This window comes from Podarcis filfolensis (assembly GCF_964270895.1).
Source record: "Podarcis filfolensis genome assembly, chromosome: 8".
Taxonomy (NCBI): Eukaryota; Metazoa; Chordata; class Lepidosauria; order Squamata; family Lacertidae; genus Podarcis; species Podarcis filfolensis.
In genome coordinates, this window is record NC_139611.1 from 29037787 (window position 1) to 29065207 (window position 27421).

Sequence of the window (27421 nt, forward strand, 5' to 3'; positions counted from 1 at the left end):
ATCTTCGCATATTCTATCTTCTATTTCTTCATGAGAGTTGTGGAACCTGGGGACAACATTCTAGCCACCATGTGCTGTATTGGAGCATTTAACTATGAAGACCCAAGTTCAAATCCCTGCTCAGGCACAGAGATTTGATGTGGGTTTTCTGGAAAAGTTCGAATTTTAACATTTTCAATTTTCATCTGATTTTTTTTTCATGCCCTTCAGCAGGGGTTGGAATAGGATCCCATCTGTGGGCCAGATCCTTATCTCTCGTACCCAGACAAGTTTGAGGCCATCTGCCTGTTATTCACCTGACATGATAATCATGGCTGACAACTGTCAAAGCTTAATAGCAGTTGTCATAACTGCCAGACAGCTGAACCTCATTCAAAGCCTTGCTTTCGTCAATCAGCTGCATGCATAATCCTTAGCAAGGATCATGTTAAAAAATAATCCAGGCTGATTTGTTTGCATATCTCATTAGAATCATGTATATGACATCTGAAGTGATGCAAATGGCAGAGGTGGTGTTCTTGCTGTGGATTGGGCTGAGTCTTTTCATATCCATCAGAAGCAATCCTGATGTCTGGAAAAAACATCCCCACCTGCCTCTTACAGTAAATCATGTGTAGTCATTTTATGTTGTACCAAATGGTCATAACAAAAATATTCAAGTTTCAGAATGGTAGCAATCAAATATAAAAACTGTCCATAAAAACATTTGCATCAATAGAACATTAATAACTGTATCAGTCATTGCATAGGAGAAGTCTACAGTCAGTTGCGTATTGGGAAGGAAATTTTGGACAAAATTTAGCTATTGCTCATGCAGAGGTAGTCACTGAACTGATGGTGTCCTTATTAGGGGCTTTGAAGGTGGTAAAAGTTAACAGCGGAGCTGAGCCTTAAAGAGTTATCCAGAAAAAAAGAAATATGTGCCCAATAAATGTCGAGATAATCTTAAAGGCAACAGTTGCAAGTTCTCATATGGCCAAAAAAAAAAAGTCATGCCTTTAAAAGTAACCTAGTTTTGTTTTTCTTATGTAGATATGGTTGAGTATGAGATAGTTGGGAATTTCTCTTCAGGGGAGAAATTTAAAATCTATCTTGCATGAACTTTCAAGCATTGGCCAATGTAGGCAAGAGGTGCCATTCACCGCAGCCCTGCGCCTGTTGGAGCAGATAGCTGAATGATTAATCACAGGGCATGACATGGCTGCATGGACAGTAGCTCCACCGTGATGTACAAACACACTCACTAGCAAGAAGCTGGAGCTGCTGACTTCCTTATTACTAAGTACACCGCTATATATTTAGATGTAGGCAAGTGAGAAATTGACTCTGGAGAATGAGGGCTTTGAACATTTGTGACCGGTCTTCATCTTCACGTGGACAGTGCATGTGCCAATGGGTGGGAAATGTTGAGTGCATTCCCCACATTTAGAAGAAAAAGAAAACCTGTGCAAAGGAAAACAAGCTTTGGCTCAAATTCTGTTTGACTTTCTTATTTGCATTGCTCAGCTGAAACAGCTGGCAAGTGATCTTATTAACACTTTTCTTAGTGTGGATTCAATAATTAAGACACACTTTTTGATCACATTTAATTCCACCTTCATTTTTCCTGTGGCTTCTTTGCATATGATTAAGTACTTGGGGAAGACTTTCAGAAATTTCACTTAAACGCCCTATAAAGGTATGTTAGAAAAATGCTTGTTCTCCTATAGTGTTCCTTTTTTGAGCTCTGGAGGAAGCAAAGACATGAGAAAAAGGAATTATTTCCTGATTTTTTTAAAGTCACAATGTTCCTTTTACTTATAGAGCAGAATATCAACCAGATACTGCTGGCAAAACAATCTCATGTAAGAAAGAGACGGAGAGAGAAAGGTGCATAGTTCTACAAGTTATAAAGCAAAGATTTCTAGTGAATTGTGTGTGACATATTCAGGGTGGGTGGCCTGCGACAAATCATTCACTGTTTTCTTTTTATTATCTGTGAAGCAGTAGTCCTAGTGACCTTTCTCACAGTGGAATTCAAGAAGAGCCATGTTGCATTGACCCCCCCCCAAGGACTGTATACTCCAACATTTCTCTTTCCAACAGCATCTGGCCATATGTTTTTGGAAAGCCCATGAGCAGGACATAACTGCACCCACTTCCCCTGCTTCGCCCCTTCCCAGCATCTGACAGACACTTGCAGAGGGAAAGTCTACACCCATAGACTTCCTTGGAAGCTGGACCCTGTGCAATCAAGCAACCAGCTTCCACGAAACCTTATAGAGATATGTGCATACATAGGCTTTCCTCCTTCTGGTATCCATGACCAATGCGTGGACATCAGAGGTGAGCCAAAGGAAGCCATGTGACTCAGAGGTGAGGTCAGCAGTGTGATCATTGTCCCTAGTAACTATGTCAGGATCCCTTTATGTGTACAATGTGCGTAGCGGTCTAAAATATTGAAGAGATCCAGGGAACAGGTGCTTTAGTGTAGGCTGAGCTACTGCAGGTGGTGCAGAAGCCCAAACAGAAATGACCCAGCTTCATTTTAGGAATGTGTTTGTTTCCCTGCTTTTTGAAAATTTGAAAAGGAGAGAGAACTTTCTGTCCTTTCCCTTGTCAATGATTATACAGAAAGAGGAAGCTTTGAAATGGACCTCTGTCTTGTTTTGAACATCCACCCATGCCTTTAAAGATGTCAGTACAGGAAGTCTGGGCAGAAGGTTAATGTCAGCGTACCTGCCAATTTTTATTTACACAGTTTCATGGAGTTTTCACACTTTTTATCTAAGGCAGGAACAGGTAACTTGTGGGCCTCCAGATGTTAATGGTTTACAGTTCCCAGATGTTAATGGATTACAGTTCCCAGTCTATTGGCTAGACTAGCTGCTGGGGCTGCTGGGAGTTGGGAGTCAAACAGTATCTTGAGAGCCACAGGTTCCCCATCCCTAATCTAATAGGATCCACCATTGGTTCCCCCTCTCTGTGCTTAAGGATTCTCTGCTTGTCTAATTTTATGTCAGTAGCTACAGCCTGATAAAAGTGTGCATATGCAAACCATCTTACAGATTCCAAGCTTTTCCCAGCCTTTCTGCCTGGGAACCTGGAGGTATTCCTGCATTGCCTCTGGTGATTGATTGAAAGGCTTTTAACAGGCCCCAGTCAAGCTACTTTGCTAGAAGCTTGTGTTGGCAAGTTTGCCTCAGGCCTCTATGCTATGATCCACCTTCTGGCTGTCACAAATATGTATCAGATTTATGTAACTGTTATGTGCTGAGTACACACAGAAGGTGGTTATATATTAACTGCTGTTTTTTAATAGCCATTCACCCTAATTCTGCTTGTACACAGAGGTTCCCTATTATGTTGACACCATTCTGTGATAGGAATACATTGTCTTGCTGGCTCAGACTGAGGTCCATCTAATTCAGCATTCTTGTTTCAAACAATGGCCAGCAAGATGCCCTCTTGGGCCCAGGATATTTTGTTGCCTGAGGTGAAAGACTAGATGGCCCACCACCCCACATACAGAAGCCCCACATAATGAACCGTAGAGTTGGAGGGTGCCCTGCAGGGCGTTAGCCCAACTGTATGCTTGATGTAGGAGCTCTATAGCTGGACCAACCATAGAGATGGCTGGCCAGTCTCTGAAGACACCCAGGAAGGGAGAGTCCACTGCCTTGCTATGTAGCCATTCCTATGGTTGAATGAACAGTCTCCTGCCTCCCATAAAATTGTTGGATCCTTCTGGTTGTTTTTAAAAGCCATCCAAGCTAGTGGCAATTGCCACATTTTGGGGTAGTGGAGTAGTATCACTCTGGTGATACTTCGCATGAAGAATCAATTCCTTTCATCAGTTTCCTTGAGTGACTGAAGTTTTCAACTGACATGGGAATGTAGAGATACAAGCAAAGGGGTTAATGGAACTCCTTGTCTGAGGAAACCTTTTTGTATTTGGGAGTATTTGCTGTGTCAGTGTTTGCTCTAGAGGTAGGACAGTAACACAGGGTGGAGCAGAATGCCTCGCTTTAACCATTGAGGCACACCCAGATTCAACTCTGTTTCAACTTCTCTGTGCCATTAACATGCATCTCAGCTTATCAGTTGTCAGCTTATAATGACATCATTTGAAATATCTCATCTACCGGCAGCACTGAATACATTTAGTACTGTACCACTTCTGCTGAATAATCTGGCAATCAGAGCTTTGTTAATGATGTCACAACTGCAGCTTCCAATTTTGAAATCCAACACTGTCAATGTTTAATGGAGAGTCTGTGTGGAAGTGGATGGGTATATCTGGCTTCTGTTTTGTGTAAGTACAAGGTGTTACATCTTTTGCTTTTCCAGATTTGCTAGCAGCACCATCAATTATCACATTATGCAGTTAAGAGTGGGATATTGCCTAAGCAGGGTCAGCTTATTGCTCTCTTCTGAGAGCCCCGGCTATGAAGCAATCTGTACACTTGAGAAATAAATACGTGAATACTGGCGGTTTATGTCTCTCTCTCTCTCCAGGTGAAATCAGTTGCACAACAGCCAGACTCTTCCCTCCTGCCCCTGTTTGCAGAATAAGAATCTTAAGGGCAGCTTTTAAGTATTTTGGGCTGCTAGAATTCCAGTATATATCCATTCTTACAATAAATGTGGGATCTACATCAGGGTTGAGGAATCTGTGGCCCTCCAGGTATTGTTGGAAGGCCAGTGCCTCTCAGTGCCAGGCAGCCTGGCAGATGGTTATATATGGTGGTTGTTGTTGTTCCACAACATCTAGAGGGCTATAGACACAGGGAGATCCTTACTCCGCCCAGATGCATCTAAGCCCAGTGCCACCTAGTGATTAAACTCTGATTACCCTTTCCTCTGAGGCATTGTGGGCAAGGTCACCAGAAAAGTTCTGGTGCCATCACTGTGATGGTGGCAAACTGCTTCCCCCACCCCCTTTTTCAGATAATGTTAAATAGTAGTTTGCTGCTATTACAGAAAACTGGCACAGGTGCTAAGCAAGACCTGGAGTGCCCACATCACTACTTTGCTTTGCAGCTAGCAGACAGTTGAGCTGGGTAGGCAGCAGTGGCATACAATGATTTGTTGCTGAATGGAGGGATGGGGGAACACAAGCTGCTGTGCCTCCCGGTCTGCTGCCTGAGCCATGTAGCTTCACATTGTTCATGGTAGGGCTAGCCCTGCTCACCCTGATCCTTCTTTGGCTAGAGATGTTGGGGATTCACTTGGGAAAGTGTGTGCTCTGCCAGTGAGCTGCGCTCCATTACCTATGTTGAAATACGTACAGCAGAGCTTGGATTCAATATTGCTTTTCTCCCTACAGGGCAAGGCCTGAGCATGTAAACTTGAGATTTTTATTGGGTTGAGATTTTCCCCCTGGAAGGAGCGCCTCAAGCAGGCCCACAGATTTTGCATTTCCACTCTCCCTTGTACTTGGTTTCAGAGAGCAAAACTCATCAGTAACAAGAGATTAATTCACAGTGACATGTTGTTCAGGCAGTTTGGCAAACATGAAGCTTCCTAGAGATGATTATGCAAGTTTTTGGGCCAATTTGCATAAATACTTCAACCATCCCTATTGGTCAGGGACAGCCCCTGTTTTCGCGAACATGTCCCTGGGAAAACTCTGCTCCTGTTTTCCCCCCTTTAGGGGCACATCTTATTGAGATTCGGTTAGTGTGAGTTGTGACATGTGGCATGCTTCAGGTCTGTGGAAGTTAACATCTCTGTGTTGTATCCAATTGACTAAGTCTGGATCCACCTCTTTGAATTAAGGGCATGGATGTATTTGTGTGTCTAATGTGTGCACACACACACATGTGAACTTTAAGGTTCCTGTGCTGGTGAAGCTCAGTTTGAACTGGAAGCCACCTAAATGACCAAACATCTTACTGGTTTTGAGAATAGTGCAGGGCATGCTGTTATACTTCGAGTAAATAAATACAGACTTGAGATTTAGCAATGAAAGAGCCATAGTTTCATATCATGAGAATGAGCCACGGTGAGCCTCTGGCTCATATATTTCTTTTCTCTCCCACCTCCAGCCCAGCTGTGAAGAGGACTTTGAAAACTTTTGCTTCTGCTTTAGATTGAAATTAACCACAACTTGTTTGTTGCCCATAGATGCATGCTATGTTTTTGCATGACATCCAAATGTAGTAAATGCGTAATTTGGAATTAGGCAGTAATCACTTGCAATTATGATGGAGGTGTTCCTGGCTTGCTCCTCTTTTCATATTTGCAGTGTTGGTGGGTGTGCTTTTCAGACTTCATCAACATCACAGAATGAATTAGTCCCATTAATGAATGAAGAACATCAGGCGATGCTTTTAGTCTCAGCACCTACGATATATGTTTCTTCCAAGAGCCCCAGCATTTGCTGAAATTGGACTTCATGTAGAGGTTTAGAACACTGTGTTTCCTGGAGAAAAAACTGTTGCAGGATGTGTTGGTGATTAGGCAATTATTCTGTCATTGGGTTAAACAAAGACATGATTTAGACTTAAGACTTTGAATGCTGAACAAGTTATGGAGACAAGGTGCCTAAGCAACCCACCGGTCTTGTGAGAGAGTTATCCTAGGTAATAATCCAAGAAATTGCAACTTAAGCAACAATCCTGTGCAGTGCTGGTAGCCAGGTTATCCTAGCTCAAAGAAATGTCCATTTTTTTCTGAAACACTATAGCTAATAGTATATCATGGGTGTTACTAAATTCAGCTAACTCCATCTCTGTGGAAAGGAAGCAGACTCGCCATGAGACAGGGTTGCCCATCCACTCTAGACAATATTATTTTTATTTCATAAAAAATACAAGCATACAAAATGATAATAAAACACCAGTAACAACACAATACTAGCTGGTAAGAAGAAATCAACATTGCAAAGGCCTCCTTGAATAACAACATTTTTAGGAGACATCTCAAGGAAGGCAGGAATGATTCTTGCTGAACCTCTACCTGTTTCGGGAGTTCTTTCTCGCAATATCTGCAATGTAGTGTCACTCTGAGGCTTTATGGGAAATTAAACTGTTTGTCTGATGCTGCCAGGTTAGACCCACAGTTGTAAGCCCATATGTGGAGCCTTGCTGGAGGACTTTTGCTATGGGTCCTCTCAAATTGTTCCAAACAAGGCCCCTAAAACTTGAAACAAGCATAAGATACCAGCCTTTTCTTGGTCTCGAGGCCTTGTTCCCATGATTGGGTTTGCTCTTAAACAAACCCTTTTAACTATGTTCTGCAGTCATAATAATATTTGAACTTCTTATCCACCTGTAAGAGGATTTTGACCACAAAAATGAAAACACTTTATCAATATAGCAGAAGTGGAATGCCTTCTGGTTTTCTTTGTGAGATTGCACCAGGAATGCAAGCAAGACTTTTCTTTTTAATCTAATCAATATTTTGTAATTGAACGCTGAAGGAAAACACACCCCGTACTGTAAGTCCTTATGAAGCTCTCATATACACAGCCATGTTTTCAACCATCTGGAAAGCCAGTACTGGAAAGAGATTTCAAATTTTTATTTGCTAGCATTTTGTTTTATTTAAACAATAAATAAGGCTGGCTGTTGTAGGGTTTGGAAAAAAGAAAGTCAGGAGGGCGAGATGATAGAATGGAGTGTCCTGATCACAAGCACCACACGCTGCAGCATTTTGTTGCAGGCTCCACTTGTTACCATGTAAGGCATGCTTGGAGTCACAAAAGTATTTGTAGAATACAAAGGACAGAAGCTGTTGGCAAAGGCTGTAGAGAGATCTTGGCTTGGGTCAAAGATGCAACTCCCCTTTGCTTCCTCTTTAGCAAGAGGATTGGGAAACACTGTTTTGGATGACATATATGGGGTTTTTTTTTAATTAAAAAAATGTGGAGATCAGTGTTATCTGCTTAGGGAGGTGTCCATTCATTCTTTAGTTCTTTGCTCATCCACCTTTGATAAATGATGTGTGCTTCTGTAATCCAGGGATGCAACCCTCTTGCGGAGACTGGACGGAGCAAACTGCAGAACCAAAGAGCAGTCCTCAACCAGCAGATACTGAAGGCGGTGAGGATGAGAGCTGGCGCTGAAAACCTCCTCCGGTATGTTCCCACGACTTCCCTCCTCCCTCTGCCCACAGCCCCAGAATGCAGCCTTTGTTCTATCCAACAGGAGCAGCCTCTGATTCCCAGCCAGCTGCCCAGTGACTCCCAACATCTCACGGAAGAAATTGTAGCTGGGAATAATCCTGCATGTAGACTCCATGTAGTATTTTTAGACTTTCATCTATAGGAAATCTGTCTGCTCTAAAAGCTCTCCCTTGCTTTTCTTTACACGTGTTTTATTTTGTTTAAAAGAAATCACATTTATTTATGTACTGCCTTTCCATTTAAAACAACTCACTCAGTGTTTACTCCAAACTGCATAACAGAAATAATGAAAAAGCAATCTTAAACAGATACAATGTCAGCATTTCTAAGAAACACAATAATAGATAATTTCATAACTATCTTTTGATGCCATAATAATTAATTGAATAAAAATATTTTTCAGCAGTAGGGAGCAGCTAGGATAGCTCAATACACAATATGATTTCAATATTTCAAACAATTCTCATTTCATAAATATAATGGCTTGGGTTCTAAGATAAGGTAACTTAAGAAAGTTTACAGAAGGAAAGTTTCTCATCCGTTCCTTCTTCATGCAACCTGACTGGAGGTTTGGGGGCCCTCATTTGCTGAGCAAAGTGGGATCAGGCACAAGGACCATCCCAAACAAAGTGGCACAGAAGTGGGGTGGGGAGACACTCCTTCCCCAAACTTTCTTAAGTTAACTTGGGATCCAAGCAGACATCTGAAAGCTCTGCATGTTGCCGTTTGCTATTGGTGTTTGTTAGCCTTGTTTGTTGCTTGTTCCTCAGCAATTTCCAAAGAACTTGCAGCACATTTTAATAACATAAGCATACATGAAATACATTATAATGTTGACACATTCATACAAAAACCTATGCAATTAATTTAAAATATGCAAAACAGTCCTTGCCCCAGACAACCTTGGAAAGCTTTGACTACGCACGAGCAGCAAAAGCAGCATTGTCATAGTCCATCAAAAGCCTGGACAAAATGTAGCTATTAAAATGACTCCCTTTTATTAAAAGGGATCTAGTTCAGAGTTTTGAAGCTGAAACCATAGCAAAAATATGAGCTAGTCCTGCATGGAGAAGGTGAGGAGTTTGCAGATTTTAGCTGGGCGTATTAAGCCTAGATTTGGCTGTGTATATGCTATGCCTTTCAAGCACATTCAAAGCACATTCACCCCCAAAGAATTCTGGTCATTGTAGCTTACCCCTCACAGAGTTAAATTTGCAGCAACGCTTAACAAACTGCAATGCCTTGAATTATTTGAGGGGTGAAATGTGCTTTAAAGTATGGTGTGTGTGGAACCTTTGTTGCTAGCATCTCCTCTGTTTCATGCTGTGTCCCTGCGCAAAGCCCAGCCTGCCACCATTTTGAAAGAAGTAAACCTTTCACTAAGGCCCTACCTTTAGAGAACGAAGCAGCTGCCCCAGGTGGGAGGGCAGGGACAGCAGAGAGCTGCTCTTCCCTGGGGGCCCTTGACCATTTCATTCTGATGGAGGGCTAAGCTGTTTGTGCTGTGTGGCTTGCCCTGTACTCTAAACTCTAGCCTGCTGCCCTCACATTCAGCGAAGGATACAGTCCTGTCACCAGGGTTCAACAGCTGTTCTAGTAGAGTTGTGTGGCCGGCTACTATCTCAACCTTTTTACCTCAGGTAGCAAAATGTCTTGGGCAAACCCTAAGCGACAGCTTTAAAAAAAAGAAAAAGTGAGGGATAAATTGTAAGTTCTCTCTGCCACTCACCAACACTTGGCGACCTGTCAACTGTTTTTGTGGGCCTTGGCTACAGTGCTGTGGGTCAATAGAAACCATTGCCATTCAAAACTGCAGTGGAATTGTTAGGCCAGCCTATTGCTTTGTTTGTCTTCTTTGGCTTAACAGTCATAACAATAGTATCTGTGGCACGAATATTGTCTTGAAAGCCATTCCACATTCTTTTCGTTTGGCAGTGGGCCATATCAGTTCTGAAACCAGAGGTTTTTTTCATGTCTGTTCTTAAGGGGGAAATCTCAGAAATGTAGAGAATGCTGGTGAGGCCCATTATACAATAAAGAGGCTGTCCTCAAAAGCGTTCTCAAAGGTGCAGCGCATAGTTAAACTATGTAACTAGCTCCCACGGGAGGCAATGATGGTCACCAGCCTAGATGGCTTTAAAAGAGGATTGGACACATTCATTGAGGGAGGTTAAGGCTATCAACAATGGCTAAGCACTTCCTCCACAATAGGATGTAGCAATGCTTTTGAATACCAGCTGCAGGAAGCCACAGGAGGGGAAAGTTCTCTTGTGTCCGGGTCCTGCTTCCCTTTGGGGCATCTGGTTGTCCTCTGTGAGAACAGTATGCTGGACTCTATGGGCCACTGGCCTGATCCAGCTGGCTCTTCTGATGTTCTGACGTTCGTGTGTGCCTTTTTCTTCCTGGCAGGGCGACAACCAGCAACAAGGTGCGCGAGCAGGTGCTACTGGAACTCAGCTTCGTCAACTCAGACCTGCAGATCCTTAAGGAGGAGCTGGAAGGACTCAACATCTCTGTTGAGGTTTACCAGAACACAGAGTGAGTGGGGGAGGAGCTATTGTAGTATTGTTCCCCAGACAAGTATGCTACCTGTGAATGAAAAAAAACACACAAAAACAAATATTTGTCTGACAGAGGGGAGGAAATGCAGAGAACAAAGGTGCACAGGAGAGAGGCAAAAATATTCAGTTTGGTCTGGCTGTTGACTGAGGAGATTACAGCGGGTATTTACCTTCCTCCTTGGGAAAGGTATTAAAAGCAATTAATTCTGATCCCTAATCCTCAGAAATGCCTTCGAAGAGCTGGCTTGAATGGGGAGTGGCAGAGAAGGCCAGAACTAACTTCTCCTCTTGGTATTAAGCTGCACAAAGCCAGCAGGCAAAGTGAGGTGCTGATTTGCAGTGAAACATTTAATGCCAGGCTTAGCTGTTCTTTCCCTTTTCATAGTTATTTGTCCCTCTCATTTAATAATTTCTTTCCCTCCTAAATAAATAAATAAATAAAATAATCCTCTTAGGGGTATACATTTTAATTCTCTTAAACTTCAAGCCCATTGTCGGCACTGTCACAAACATATATCCCAGCCTGCTTTTTAAAGACAATATACTGAAGCTCTGTTGTGCACCCCCCCATGCTTTTGTTGCTGCTGTTGCTTTGCTTGATTGATCTTAACAGCCCACACTTTAGCGTAGATTTAAGGGACATTTTGCAAAAGGTTGTGTGTGCTGCCAGTCAAAATTGATAAGTTTATTATTTCTCCCACCATGAGGCTGGCATTTCAAAGGGTCACAATGAGAGATTGAATTCCACCCTGCATTCATCTTAAGAGCTGGCAGGAACACAGGTGCCCATGGAAATTTGTGCACAAACATGGCAAACTTAATAAAGATGGATCAGAGGGGAATGCCTCAAATCAACAAGCAAAGGGTTTGTTTTAATGTCATGGTTAATGCCAGGGATTTGGTTTTGATTTCATGTGGCTCCCCCCTCCCTTTCTTTTTTCTCTGAGAGTGGTATGCCTCTGAATAACAATGACTGGTTTTGTAACCCGTTCTGCATCAGGTTGTTTATTTGTCCATCAGTGATGAGGAAAAAGAAGGCTGGGAGGAAGAGAGCCTTAAACTACTTTGGTGGACTTTGCATTTTTTTATGTGAAAATGCTGAGGGGTTGTATTTAAAAGAAGGCCTACCCTCTTTCACGGAGCCCTAGCCTATGCTAGAGTTGAACAACACAATTGTATTGTATTGTATTTGCAGCATTTATACTCCATACTTTAACCAAAAAGGCTGTTTGAGTGGCTTACAAAAAACTGTGTTAAGATGGTTCCCGTCCTCAGGTTCACAATCTAGAAAGCCATGGCACACATAAGAGCACGAGAGCCTGCTGGATCAGGCCAATGGCCCATCTAGTTCAGCATCCTGTTCCCACGGGGGCCAAACAGTTGCCTGTGGAAAACCAGCAAGCAGGACCTGAGCACAAGAGCCATCTCCCCTTCTGTGGTTTCCAGCAACCAGCATTCAGAAGCCTTGCTGCCTCCAACTGTGGAGGCAGAGCAATAGCCATCATGGATAGTAGCCACAAAGAACCCTCTCCTCCATGAGGAAAGGAGGCAGAAAAAGCAATCTCCAGCCAGTGGCTTTATCTCTTGATAAAGAGCAGCCCCCCGCCCTCCCTGAAGCTCTCTTCCCCAGTGGCGTAGCGTGGGTTGTCAGCACCCGGGGCAAGGCAAGTAATTTGCACCCCCTAACCCATGGATTTGCGCCCCCTAACCCTAACCCCCAGATGTTGCGCCCGGTGCGGCCGGCCCCCCCTGCACCCCCCATGCTACGCCACTGCTCTTCCCAGATCAGATTCAGGAGTGGAGCTGGTAACAATGTCCAGACTGGGAGAATATGGCAGCTCCTGCCTCACAGTCCTTCTCTCAGGCAGAGCTGGCTTGATGGCAATTGAAATCATCACAGAATGATGGAGTCGCCCTTCTCCCTTGTCAGTGTCAGTGCTGGCTCTAGCTGGCTCACCCTCCCTTGAAATGCTGCCCCGCCCTGCAATCGGATTCAGGAGCTGAGTTGGTGATAGCAACAGACCTGGTGACACACATGCACCCATGGGTGTCCATAGAGGCCTTACTTGGTGCCTGCTGGGTCCCCTTTCCTTGCTGAAACTAGGCTTTGAAAGAAGTGTTCTGATCACCATTAGAATAGGCTGAGTGGCATGTGTGCTTGGTGGCATGGAGTGGGTGGTGCCCACAGCAGTTCCCCCATTTTGTAAGTGTGGCCTCAGGCTCATAAAAGGTAGGCGACCCCTGAACCAGGAGGTCAACCTTAAGAGAGGTCTGCCTATGAATGTCTGCCTATGTTTAACTCATTGCATGGCCTTGGGCAAGTCACTTCAACTTTCATCTCCACTTCCTCTTCTTTGAAATGGAAAGGATTACTGCCCACTGAAGCAGTTTGTTGTGAGGGTGAAGGAAGAGTCTGCAAACCACTTTTTCGTTTGCTTGCTTTTTAAATGATGCAGTTGAGCCTATTGGGGTGTAGGTGTCAAACAAGCTAGTCTACACTTACGGGTACTATATAGAGGTTCACAGAACAACCACTTTCCTACATCAATTTGCGGTTTTTGAAAAGTTGGGGGAGGGGAAGTTTGATCTTAATCTTCTTTTTTCTTTTTTTAACACAGGGAGGCTTTTAGCATTCCTCTGATACCACTTGGCTTGAAAGAGACCAAAGAGGTTGACTTTGCAGTTCCTTTGAAGGTAGCGTTTCTACTAAGCAACTTTTAGTAGCAATATTTTACACCAGCAGGAAAAAGTATACACTGCAGATGTTGGGGTGATAAGACAGATTCAAATTCTCATTATGACTTAATTTTCTCCCCAGGGAAATGTTTCAAGAGAGATTTACAAGTCACAAAAGTTGGTTTAGGTTCACAATAAAAACCTTAATTCGACAGTGAATCTCAGGGTTTCATTGTTAAGAAAAATCTTGTAAATTTGTCACTTCCACCTAGATTATTTCTAGCTCTTATGGTTAAGAGAATTTAAAAAAAAAAGTTGCATGCTTTAAATTCCAAGAGCAGATTACAGTTATGGGCCAGGCATTACCTTGTCTTTTGAGAAAAACAATAATGTCTCATTCACGCTGTCATAACATTAAAATTGCTCACTTCTTTGTGGTTCTTCTACAGTGCTAGTCCCATTGTGTCCAGAGATTGCAGTGGAGGCACTAGCGAAGAGCCATTTCTTTAGGAATATGGAGATATGTTTTGCCCATTTTTGCCCATAGGGGCCTTTCCTACCCTTATCAAATGTTACTCTGAGATGCTGGATTTTCTCTCCTGCAGAGATGTGCAAGTCCACATGCATGAGCATTAATACATTACCTAATGCACAGCCCGCCAATCCCCAGACTGGGGAGGCTCATTTTACTTAGCTGATAACAGATTGTAGGCACTTGTGCTATTTGAAGATATATTTACGTGAAAGAACAAACCCCTTCCTTGGTTTTTAAAACAGCTCAAGACTGGCTGTTGCAGAGTAAATCAAAGCAGCATGAGGAACGGGACTTGGGTCAATGGTCATATTCAGACAATCCTATTTTGCTTCATTATGCTGAACTATAGAAAACCCTTTTAGCTGCACAATCAGTTTCATTGCACGATCTGGCAAACCTAGACGTCATCCATGAACTATAGTTTGCCGCTAGGTGATATCCAATGTTATTTGCACAATACTAACTTGGGTCCATTAATTTCAATGGGTTGCTATCAATGTAGCATTAAGCAGATTGTTCCATTAGTGAAAGGATTTCTCCATGCACAATGGAGCAATCTACCCCTCTCTTCCCCCTGTATGTCCTCTGTAAATCTGTTCTGGGGCTTTCCCCAACTCTCTGGAGCAGATCGGGGGATGGTGGAAGGCACACACAGAGGGGAGGACTCTCATTGTGCTAGTGCCCAGTGGGTTTACTTTAAGTAGAACTTCATTGGTTACAACCCATTGTGTCCAAAATTGTAGTTAACAGCTTAGGGATGAGCCAGGGTGCTAAGCTATGGGTTAAAGTAGCCTTAATATCCTGACTTGTTTCAAAGCCCTTAACTTGTTGGTTTGGGTGACATTTAATGGAAGACTTCTTGGCAGAAGCCTGTTTGCCAGGATCATGCAAAGGTAGGAATGAAGGGACTGCTGGTGCTGAAATCTAAATGCAGCCACTATGAGGTTGGGGTGAGGGCAGTGAGTGTAACATGTTGGAGGCCATTGGTAGCCCTGCAGTGTAATAACCTAGATAAGGGTCCCAGAGTTCTGAGTTGACCAAGGCTGGTTTGTTGGCCTGTAGTTTTTAGCAAGTGGTAGACAGGTTTTACTGGCTTTACTGCAAGATCGTTGTGAGGTTTTATGGTTCTCTTTCCTAGACTGATCTCCTGATCTGCTTTTATGTGTGTGTATTGCCTTGCTCCACTGAATTGGTGGTATAAAAATTCCCTGTCTGCCCAAAGTAATTCCCACATGCCTTCTTATGAGCCAATCGCACACAAGACTGAAGAGCTCTGGTTTTAAATCTTCTTGGTACGAGTAAAACACCAAATAAATCTCCACAGAAATCTGAATGGAGAACAGGCTTTGGCTCAGGCAGGCAGTTGTGACTTTTAATAGACTTTGTTTCAAGTGCTGTTGCTGCTTCTGTGCAGTAAATGAGTCACATAAACAACCCCACCCCCCTTGAAACAGGAAAGAGAGACAGAGAAGGACAGAGAAAGATTTATCAAGATTCTGTCTGGGGCACTAGGGAGCTGGGCAAATATTTACACCATGAATGAAATCAGGTTCTCCGCCCCTCTCCATGGCCATTCTCTCTCCCTCCAAATGAACCCACCCTCCCACAATGCTGTGCACATCTAGGTTTATTCTGTTAATTTACCCCCTGCCCCCTTTCATTTTAAAATGCATAGTCCATTCTCAATAGTATTCTTGTGCCCTGAAAGGGATTATGAAACAGATGTGTGTGCAGGAAACCCTGTCTTTGCCAGAGGGCAAAGAAATGTCAGAATTAGGCAACAGACTGATCTTCCCAGCAAACATTTCTAAGGTTTGAAGTTGAGTTTGCTCCCTTTTAACCTGGCCAGTTGTGAATAGTCAGCCTTTTAATCTCAGAGGAGCAAAATGGACGTGAAGCAATTTCTAAAATACCCAAGAGTGTAAGAAGAGTCTTGCTAGATCAGACCATCCTTTTCCTCATAGTGACCAGCCACATGCATCTGGAAAACCAACAAGCAGGTCATCAAGGTCAAAACACAGTCCTGATATTGCTCCTCAGCAAATGTGAAGGTTCTATACTGGAGAGGGGAACCGGATTTGTATGTGCCCCCTTGTTCCATTCAGTTTGATCATTCCTGTGTTCAGGCAAAGCTAGCAGACATCATCATGCCTTGTGGCAGTCAGTTCTGCTAATTAATTTTGTGGTGTTGATTTTGCTGGATGACTCAAAATTCTAGTGTGACAGAAGAGAGAGAAAAATTCTCGGTCCACTTCCCAGGTGTGGATACTGTCTAGTCGCATACTTCACATACTTCTAATTGTTGTTGACAAATACAAAATTGGAAACTGGGTCATCTTTTGCATAGTGGTGGTCATAGCCTTTAAGCAGCAATTTCAATTTTCAGGGTGTGTGTGTGACATGAGCTTCTCTGGGTGTTTTGTCTCTTAGAATGTGCTGTGGGGATGAAGGTTGTCTTTACTAAGAGATAGTAAACAAATCTCATTCAATGGCCAAGCTTCAGTGTTATAAACCAGCCCTCAAGGCTTGGAGCTTTTCTAAAAATTAGGTGAGGATTTAGGCTTCATACAGAGTCAAGGACTCTACTTGCTTAAGGTTAGTTCCTTTTTGGCAAATTCACGTGTCAGTTCAGGGCTACATGATCAGGTGAGCTCTTCATTACTTATTGATAGCATTGTCAAAGTTTTTTAAAATACTTGCGCAGCCATGGTGAAGAAATTCAGGATTTGAACTGTACCATGTCTCCTTTATCATTTCCAGGACTTTATTCTGGAACACTACAGTGAAGAAGGTTCTGAATACGAAAATGAAATTGCTGATCTTATGGACTTAAGACAAGTAAGTTAAGTCTATTTAGAAAATGGACTTGGATTTCAGGTGTGGTTTTTTTAAAAAAAAAAACCTGTAGATGAGAACTTAAAAAGAAATGATTTAGATGCAAGACTGGCCCTAGGCATCTCCCCAAAGAAACATTGGCCACATAGGAACTTGAACTAGACCCTCCCCCAAAAAACCATGTACCTGTATAAACTGTGGACATAGTAGCTGTAATTCCTGCATTGTAGGGTTTGGAGTAGATGATCCTTGGGGTCCCTTCCACCTCTATGATTCTCTAGATGCCGGGAGAAATGAGCTCACTCCAAAAAAGTAATTGCCATATTTTAGGTGTTTGCTTGCTATCCATTAGTTTATTCCTAGTGAATAATTGGAATTTGGATACCCCCACTGCCTGGATCTTGTGTTCATTTGTACACTGCCTAACAGTGTAGCCATGCTTTGTTTTCATTTGCCTTCACTTTTGTAAGTGTACTCCCAATCATTTAAGCAGCCACTTTGGGCAAGACAAAGTGAGCTGTGGCCTATGAAAATGTGTTCAGAACTCTGTACTAATGTGATGATGTAAAATCCATTTACATGGCACATGTTGATGACATACCATGGTGAATGTATGTTTTGTATTCTAAGGCCTGCCGTACCCCCAGCAGAGATGAATCGGGAGTTGAGATGTTGATGAGCTATTTTGTTCAGCTCGGCTTTGTAGAGAATAGATTTTTTTCGCCAAGCAGACACCTGGGGATTTTATTTACCTGGTAAGTTCCATTTAGAATGTTGTTAGTGTTGGTTCTAATGCATTGGGAGCACAGCTTTGCATAGTGGGTTTGAAATTTGACCTGGCGGATTGCAGCCCTGTGTTTCTGGAGGCAAAATGCAAAGCCTCCCATTTGGCCAAAAAAGCTCTTAGTGATCCAGTCAAGCGTTGCAAGGAAGGGGTGTGCTGCTTTTAAGAGAGCAAGAGGAAATGTGCTTTCTAGTTGACAAAGCTCAGCAATTAATGTGTGTTACGTGCCCTGGATTATGAGCATTGTTGACTCTTAGTCAAAGTAAAGAAGAGCCCATCAATGAGCTGGTGCAAATGTAATGCTTGTCAGATGCTTAACTGCAGCTAAGAGGGTTGGGAGTGGGTCTTAAAATTGTCTGTTCTTTGTCCTAATCCCCTTACCACCACCACACCACCCTTCTTAATTACATACATATTAGGTTTTGTTTCTGTTTTTGCTGAAGGTATGACTCTTTCACTGGTGTTCCCGTCTGCCAGAAGAACCTGTTGCTGGAAAAAGCTAGTATTCTGTTCAACATCGGAGCCCTCTACACCCAGATTGGCACAAGGTGCCATCAGCAGACGCAGGCTGGCCTTCAAAAGGCCATTGAAGCCTTTCAGAAAGCAGCAGGTAGGGAAGAGTTGTATGTTTGTTCTCCAAACACCTTTGGACAGTTGCTTGATCCAGTTGCTTCTCTTTTGCATGCGCAGAGCCTTACACGTTTCACATGAGCCTGTGTGTACACACTGTACCTTTCAAGCACATCCAAAGCGTGTTATTTCCCATAGTGATTTCTGGGCAGTGTAGTTCATCCTCCCAGAGCTACAATTCTCAGCAGTCCTTAACCAATGACAGTGCCCAGAATTCTTTGAGGGAAAGAATGTGCTTCAAATGTACCTTACAAGATATAGTGTGTACACAGCCTTCATTTAATTTCAACGTATTTGCCCTCTAAAGAAACCCAGGATTAAACAGGTTTTTAGCATGAGGGGGCACACGCTTAAAACAGTAATAATTAAAAGATTCACTTTTCGAGTTTAGTCCCATTAAATATGAAACTGCCCAAGTAACTCATTTAGTTGAGACTAAGGGTTGTATCCGATTTAAGCTACATACACAGCATATATTGATAACCCCTGCCCCCCCAAACCCTAGGAATCATAGCTCTGTGAGGGGTAAACGACAATTCCCAGTATTTTGTCTGTGTGCATGTGTGTGTATGCACTTTAAACGTGTGGCGTACATGCAGCCTAAGTTTTATTCAGGAGTAGACCCATTGAATTGAAGTGACAGTGTTAGTTAGTTATACTCAGCCATTTTCGTGGGTTTCCTTTCTAACTTTGGATGCAACCCAAAATGAATATTATGGTTAACAATTAATGAGCTGTAGTTTCAAGGCCTTAGACTGTGGTCCATTATTAACAGCTTTTTAAGTCTCATAAGTCTTTCTCCTCTCCTTCCCTAATGTAGGCATTGCACTGGCTGGTATATAATTTATTGCAGCTTATACTCCAAAGGAAGGGCTGTCTGTAGCTTGGCGGCAGAGCCCTTGTTTTGCACGCAGAAGGTCCTAGGTTCAGTCCCTGGCAGCATCTTCAGGTAGGGCTAGGAAAGTCTCCTGGCTAAAACCGTAGGGAGCTACTGCCAGTCATTGTAGTACTTAGCTGGAGAGACCAAGGGTCTGATTTGGTGTAAGACAGCTTCCTGTGTCTCCAATGATCCACACTTTAAATTATCCCCACCCTAAGTGCAATGGCTTCCTGTATCGTGCTCACCAATCTCTGACTGGTGAGTCGTTTCAGGGGTCCCAGCACATACCTTGGTTTGTATTTCCTTGCAGTGGTGGTCACAGGAGACTGAGGGCATTTTCTGTGCCCTAAGGTTTACTTTTGCTGGTTTTAATTTGGTTTAGTCAAAGGGAAAAATACAAAATGGAGAAATACAAGGAGTATTCCCTGGATGCCCAGATCCAGGTTTGGAACAAGTACTCTTTGGTGAGAGAGTCCCAGCAGAGATTTTAAAATCACAGCAAAAGAAGTGTAGAAATATAGGCTGTTAGACCTTTAAAATATTCCTTTCTAAGTTGCTTCCAAAGTTACCCACTTCTCTTAGCATAGAAAGAGACCATACATTTGGTAAGTTAAAAATGGTTTACTTACAAATTATTCAAAGGTCAGATTCATGTGCTTTTATATACAGAAGCAAGAAAAGACAGGCAGTTTATCTTGCAAAATGATAAGACTTTCTATATTACTTGCATAGAAATACAAAGATGGCTTGCTAAAGCCACACGGTCTAAGCTTCAAGCATCCAGCTTAGACGTCTGTACTGTTTGGGTTCACATGGTGGAAGAAAAAAGACCCAAAGGGGTTGGTAGCCCTTCCTCCCAAGGTGAGGGGCTGTGACCTAGCTAAGCCTGGCAGGACAATTTTCCAAAATTGTACCATGTGTGCACAAGAGGGAAATAATCAGAAGACTTGGGAGAAAGCCAAGATTTTCAGAAGTCCAAAAAAGTTGTGGGGGTTTTTTGGGGAGGGAGTGACCAACACCTCTAAGTACAGCCCAACAAGGACTAAGTGTTATCTGTGGTCATGGAATGCTGGCTGTTTGGAATGGAATGAATTGGAATGGCTTAATTTCTGAACAGCAGCTGCAAGCTACACACTGCAACATTTTGTTGCAGGTCCCACTTGTGTTTGCCTAATTTGCATAATTTGTACTCGGCACAGAATCTGTTTTTCTCCGCTGGAGCAGGATTCTGCCTCCCCCACCCTTGAACACAATCAAAACTACACACAGGCCCAGCTGAGATTATTCTGAGATGGGCACCCAGCCTAAATCTGTCTGCTTCAAAGATGTGCTTCAGTTTGCCTTTACAGCAAAATGCTTTTCATTGTACCTGTGGGGCGTGACCACATAGCATTGTGCACAATGCGTTATCATTCATAACTGTACACATAGTTCTTTGTGGACAGAGGGAAGATTGTTGCTATGGCTTTGGTCTATAAACACAACCCTGTGCATACATATATGTACTTAAGAGACAAAAAAAAAAAAAAGGTCACGGCTGAAGTACTTATGATGTAAGGATGAACTAAACCAAGACAAGCTGCTGTGGACTTTTGTCTGTGGATCTGTTAAGAAATTGAGGGTCTGGCAATTTTTTATCTAAAGCTGACATCTTTTTCTGTGAGAAGTTGAAAAGAACCTTTGCTCCCAGAATTTTTCAACCGCTTTTAAGGCAAAACGTATTAGAAATGGAGCTTTTAATGAAAGATTGCCCCACCCAAGGCTGCTTTTCATATGACAATGGAAGCAGGAAATTTAAAACTAGCAAAAGCTCCGCCATAATGTCAGTAACCCCCTTGAGTGGGGGATGGGGGAATTCACAGAACCAAATAATGCAATGCTCCATTCTCTGTCATATTGGGCAATTAAAAACTTGCTTCGGAAACTTGACAAACTGGTTGGGTAAGGTGCATTTTTGAGATTAGATTTCAGCACCAGCATGCAAGTATTACTTTAGTGCTTATACTACAGTAAATGTTTGTTTTAATTTTCCAAAAGAATAGTTTGTCGTCTAACTTCATTTTGGCTTGCTTGCTGCTATGGCAGAGCTCTGGCTCGGCTCCAGACTCTGCTCGAGGGAGTGCCCTGGCTCAGTTACTAAGGGATTTCTCTTCCTCCTCAGACCCTCAAATGTCTCTGCTCTTTTTCGTCCCTCTCCTAACTGCCATGCCATTTCAGTGTTGCTGTCAATTGTTTTTATCCCACATTTCCTCCAAGGAACTCAGGTAGCACTTGCGGTGTTCCTCTTCACTGCCACTCTTTTATCCTCACAACAATCCTGTGAGGTAGGCCAGAGTGAGAGTGGGAGATTGGCCCAAAATCACACAGCAAGCTGCGTGGCAGAATAAGATTGGAACCTGGGTCTCCCTGGTAGTAGTCCTGCACTCTTGGGACTTTGTGCATACCGTACCTTTAAAGCACATTCAAAGCATCTTTTCCCTTTAAATAACTCTGGGCACTCACAGAGTTACAGAAACCTGTACCAAACTACAATGCCCATAATTATTTGAGGGAAAGAAGGTGTTTTAAACACATAGTGTGCACATGGTCTAACTCTGTGGTGGGGAACCTCCAGCCCATGAGCCTAATTAGGTCCACCAGGCCTCCACATTTGGCCTTTGAGGCAGTTTTGGCCAAGACTCACCCACCTGCCCAACTGATGTCATATATGATGCTAGGGGTGGAGCAAGTAAAGAGTGAGTTGGGCCAAAAAGAGGTGTGCATAGAATTATGTGTGGTGCTCTAAGAACATAAGAATCGCCTGCTGGATCAAGCCAATGGCCCTTCTAATCCAATATCCTGTTCTCACATTGGCCCTAATGGGAAGCCTGCAAGCAGGACCTGAGCACAAGAGCTGCTTCCCCTTTTGTGGCTTCCAGCAACTGGGATTCCAAAGCATTGCTGCCTCCGTCTCTAGAGTTGGAGCATAGCCATCATGGCTAGTAGACATTGAATTTGGCTAAACATCTTTAAACCGCCCTGAGACCCCCAGATATAGGGCGGTATATAAATTCAATCAATCAACCAATAAAATTAAAGCCATCTAAGTTGGTGGCCGTTACGTATTCACTGGTGGTCTGTGTTTGCCTGAGCTTGAGTCTGGACTAAGGATTCTGAGCTCCTGTGTTCTGATTCGATACATGATATCCAATCACAGAACATTTCAGGATTTGGACCTCTGCCATTGGCCCTTAAACTCTTAGTCATGATTCGCAGATTGGAAGTTTAGACAGCCAATCACATTGGGAGTGGCCCAGGGATTCAGAAATGTATACAAGCAGTTGCTTTGCCCCTGTTCTCCAGTTCTGTTAGTTCAATCAAGGGTCTTGCTGTTGTCACTGTGTCTTGCCTTGTGGGAACCCACCTACACTTCAGTGGCCATCACCAGCTCCTGTGGGAGCAAGTTCCTTAGTTGAACTGTGCGTGGCGTGAAGAAGTCCTTTCTTTTATCTGTCCTGTCAGCTTCATGGGATGTCCACAAGTTCTAGTGTCATGAGAGAGGGAGAAAACTTTTTCTCTATCCACTTTCTTCACTCCGTGCATAATTTTATAAACTCCTATCATGTCGCCTCTTATCTCGCCTTTTCTCTAAACTAAAAAGCCCCAAATGCTGTAACCTTTCCTCATTAGGGAGTCTCTCCACCCTTTTGACCATTTTGTTGCCCTTTCCTGAACCTTGGAGTAATCAGTAGATTGCCAGGGCTTCCAAGAGCCACTCAGGGCTCCAGGTCAGTGCCAGTGACCCACAGGACACCCACGTGCTGCTCTGGGCCTTGTGCCCATGCAGTTTAATTTCAAAACTGCAGGGGCAAAAGCAGCCCCACCCACTTGTCAGATACCTGTGTTGGAGATAAAAGTCTGGCCTGCTTCAGATAATGCATACTGAATGCTTGGATATCTAATGCAGGTGTGGGAAACTTTTGGCCCTCCAGATGTTGCTGAACTACACCTCCCATCACCCCTGGCCATTGCCCATGCTTGCTGGGGCCTCTGGGAGTTGAAGTTCAGCAACAGCTGGAGGGCCAAAGGTTCCCCACACCTGAATACTTTAGTGTGTCCGCCACACACAGAGCCGAAGTAGCTGTTACAGCTTTAATTTAAACTTGGTATTTTGTTAGCCAGTAATCAAGATATCTTATAAACATCATATCACTACTAAATTTTTTTTGTTCCCTCCCCATTTCAGGAGTTTTAAATTACCTAAAAGAGACTTTTACTCACACTCCAAGTTACGACATGAGCCCTGCCATGCTGAGTGTGCTGGTCAAGATGATGTTGGCTCAGGCTCAGGAATGTGACTTTGAGCAGATTTGCCTTCCCGGAATACAAAATGAATTTTTCACACTTGTGAAAATGGCCCAGGAAGTGGCCAAGGTAGGTGACAAGGTGAAGGTCCTGTTCATATAGGCATGTTTTTATTATTTGATTATGGCATGTCTGAACTAGCCATCGTAGAATCGTAACTGTAGAACTTTCATATAATCTTATGTCAATTTGAATGGAATACTTTTTTTAAAAAAATGGAAACACAGAAACACACATAGAACCTTACACAGAGTCATAACATTGGTCCATCTAACTCAGTATTGTCCACACTGGCTGGCAGCAGCTCTCCAGGGTTGCAGATAGGGCTGGGAATGTCCCCTATCTGGATCTCCCTGGAACCAAACCGGAGCCTCCAGCACGCAAAGCAGACAGCCACTCTCCTGGAAAGTTGCTCTCAGAGCAACTTACATAAAGGTAAAGGTAAAGTTCCAGTCATGGCCGACTCTGGGGTTGCGGTGCTCATCTCGCTTTATTGGCCAAGGGAGCCAGCGTACAGCTTCCGGGTCATGTGGCCAGAGCAGTGCACGGAAACACCGTTTACCTTCCCGCCAGTGCGGTACCTACTTATCTACTTGCACTTTGACATGCTTTCGAACTGCTAGGTTGGCAGGAGCAGGGACCGAGCAATGGGAGCTCACCCCGTTGCGGGGATTTGAACCGCCGACCTTCTGATCGGCAAGTCCTACCCACGGCGCCATCCGCGTCCGCAACTTACATACAGTCAATTAAAAACAAGGCAGTTCTTCCCCACAGGCTTGCAATGTAAAAAATATGTGAAGCAGAAGGAAGAGGAAATGGGGAGGGAAGAGAAAAAGGCAAGCTCAGGCACAATTTTTAAAAGTTTTATACTATTTCTTATAATGAAATGGAATTGGAATGGGGACAGTTCAAGGACAGGAGGAGTCTAATGGGGTCCATCAGCGCTGGTGGAATGGGTCTCCCATCTCTCCCATTGCTGGAATTGACTTGCAAACAATTGTTCTACTGCCAGCCAAACTTTTAAAAGAGTGGGGGGGGGGAGTTGGGCATGCACATTCCAGCTGGGAATCTCACCCTGCCTACCTTGGGATTCTCAGAAAAAGAAGGCTCCTTCTCAGAATTCCAAACGGGCATAGGAAGGTTGCCAGGGAATGCATGAATTGCGCCTGAGAGAAATTGGATTTGATGACCAAACTGCATAACCTGGTGAGCAAATAAAGTACCTCAGTTTGCAGTGGCCAGCGAAGGTCATGGAGCACATGACTTAAAGCTGCCTCTGCAGACTCTGGCTTGCCAAATGCTAAATTCCAGTGGCATGGTTGCAAGCAGGACCTAAATCCAGATTTTAATCTAGCTCTTCAGAAACAAGTGCACGTTTATTAAATTAGCCATCTGCCAACAGTTCTTCTCATTAAGGAAACTGAAAGATTTGCCTACCAATTATGCTACCCCCATTATAGCAGGTAGATTAGTGCAACACATTCAAAGCACTTTTCCCCCCACAAAGAATTCTGGGCACTGTAGTTTGTGAAGGGTTGCTGGGAGAATTGTAACTCTATGAGAGGGAAACTACAGTGCCCAGAATTGTTTGAAGGGATGGAAGGTGCTTATGTGCTTTAAAGGTACAGTTTCTACACAGTATATTCCACAGTATAAAGGACTTAGACAGTGGCTTTTCATAGTCAAGAAAATCCAGATTACACTAAGAATGTGAAATTTTACATTCATTAGAAAACAAATAAATTTCTACTGGTTTCCTTTTTTTTTTAAGGGTTAAACTCCCTGGCTGGTAATGAGAGAATGTGGACAGTGTGGGTTCAGGGTTCAGTAACAAAGCACATGCTTTGCATGGAGAAGTATCTGGCTCTGTCCTCTAGTTCAGTGTCTTATTCTCTCATGGGGAACCTTCTGGGGGCCACATGTCAGTGGTGGTCGGGGCCAGAGGCAAAAGTGGGTGGAACAAGGGGTGTGACTTTTCCCTTTGTATGGTTGTCTACATTACAGGCTTTGCAAAAGTCAGAGGTTTCTACACACAGAGAGACACACACGTCCACCCTTCATCTAAGGCAAACAAAAGGCATTGTTGTAGTTGCAGGATGCATTCCAGTCAAGAAAAAGCACTTGAGGAAGGTGCAGAGCAGGGCTGGTGAAGGGGGCGTGACCAAAGGAGAACCCCAGAGGCTGGATAAAGTGCCCCAGAGAGCCACATTTCAACTCCACTCAGGCCTGGGGTTCTCCCCTCCCCACCCCCACAAGTTAAAAGATCAGGCAATGGGCAAGACCTCTGCCAGAGATCCTGAAGAGGTGTTATTAGTCATGGCAGATGGACCACGTATGAAGCAGCTTCCTGTGCAAAACCTGGTGTTTTAAGGAGGCAGGACAAGAGGCAAAGTTTTGACTCAGAGAAAGAATAGTGGATTGTATAGTACCACAGTGGCTGTTACTTCCAAGCCATCCTGGATCTTAAGGCATTGCTGGGTGGGACCTCCCTGGTCCCAACAGGCAACATCCAGAGATGCTCCTGCAGTAGCTGAAGGGATTTCTGCTTAGGCCAGGGGGTGGGGTGCACTAACCAATTCCCGTGGATTTCCTTTCTGCTGCTGTACATGCACACAACTTCACACATTGCTCTTGAGGGTCTCCCAAACCTCATCAGGAAAGAAAAGGCAAGAAAGCTTGAGTGGAACTCTGCTTGTGCTTCTCAGGGTCCACAGCAGATTTAATCCAGTGAGGAGGCCTTAGACTGTTGCTTTTCCTGTTTCATTTAAAGTCTTGCTTCAGCCATTTAGCTTCCACACTCATGTGGTGAGTGCATGTGGAGAAAACACCAATGGTTCACAGTTTTTGTTTTGAATCCTTCCTAATTTCTACCTTTCCAGCCTACAAATCCTCCTAGGTGTGCACACCCTATTGACTATCCGCAAATGGTTGGCATTACCCACAGATGACTGAGCTTTTAATGACAAGGAAAATGTCTCAGAATTGGACTTTGTGCTTTTGTTTTCAGGTTGGAGAAACATACATGCTTGTTAACACAGCAATGAGTCAAGCACCAGTCAAGGAGAACATCCCTTATTCCTGGTCAAAACTGGCTCAAGTCAAATCAGACCATTTCAGAGCGTTGGCACATTATTTTGTTGCAACAATTTTGAGTGACCACCAACGTAAGTCAGGTTTTATATTCATTCGCTTCTTTACCTACCCGCAGTACTTTGTTTCAGCAAATGGCCCAAGCCAAGAAACGTGGGAGGAACTGGTGTTAGACTTGTGTGTGTTAAACTATGGAACTTGCTCCCATAGGAGGCAATGATGGCCACCAACTTGGATGGCTCTAAAAGAGGATTAGACAAATTAATTGAGGAGGAGAAGGCTATTGTTGGCTGCTAGCCATGATGACTGTTCTCGGCCTCCACAGTTGGAGGTAGCAATGCTTCTGAATACCAGTTGTTGAAAACCACAGGAGAAGAGAGTGTTGCTCTTGTGCTCGAATCCTGCTTGCTGGTTTCCCACAGACAACTGTTCAGCCACTGTGGGAACAGGATGTTGCACTAGATGGGCCATTGTCTTGATCTAGCAGGCTCTTATGTTCTTATGAGGTAGCTCAGCGGACGTCTCGGACACTCTTAAGCCAGCATTCCCACGCCTGATGCCCTCCAGATCTTTTGGACTACAGTTGACATCACCCCTGGCCATGCTGGCTGGGCCTGATGGGAGTTGTAGTCAAAAACACCAGGAGGTCACCAGGGTGGGGAAGACTAGTCTTTTTATGACACACTGCACAAAATATGGTTTCTCTGAGCAAGGAGGAAGCTCTACTTTGTCTCCCACCAAAGGTAGAGACATGGTTGTTGGGAAGGGGAGAGAGACAGAGAGGGCGGGGGCTTCTCAGCGACTGTGCCAATATTGTGGTACACCTTGTCCCGCAAGGCTTATTTGATGATCTTCTGCTGGCTAGTGAAAGTGCTTTTTGTTCTATTAGGCTTTTGCCTCGCCAGGGAATCAGTTGCTTTGAAGCACAGCATGCTGGGCCTCTCTCTCTCGCATTTTGTAGTAAGAATCCGTTTGC

At 43.7% G+C, this 27421-nt stretch overlaps 1 protein-coding gene across 1 annotated transcript in view; it reads left to right on the forward strand.

Annotated features, from left to right (window-relative positions):
- RHPN2 (rhophilin Rho GTPase binding protein 2) overlaps positions 1-27421 on the forward strand; it is a 46124-nt gene that overhangs the window by 9021 nt on the left and 9682 nt on the right. Inside the window, exons 3-10 of the mRNA XM_083629088.1 lie at positions 7947-8062; positions 10520-10648; positions 13290-13365; positions 16643-16720; positions 17348-17472; positions 17945-18111; positions 23237-23424; positions 26363-26519. Of these exons, the coding sequence (XP_083485214.1) occupies positions 7947-8062; positions 10520-10648; positions 13290-13365; positions 16643-16720; positions 17348-17472; positions 17945-18111; positions 23237-23424; positions 26363-26519 (1036 nt within the window). The remainder of the gene's footprint in view (positions 1-7946; positions 8063-10519; positions 10649-13289; positions 13366-16642; positions 16721-17347; positions 17473-17944; positions 18112-23236; positions 23425-26362; positions 26520-27421) is intronic.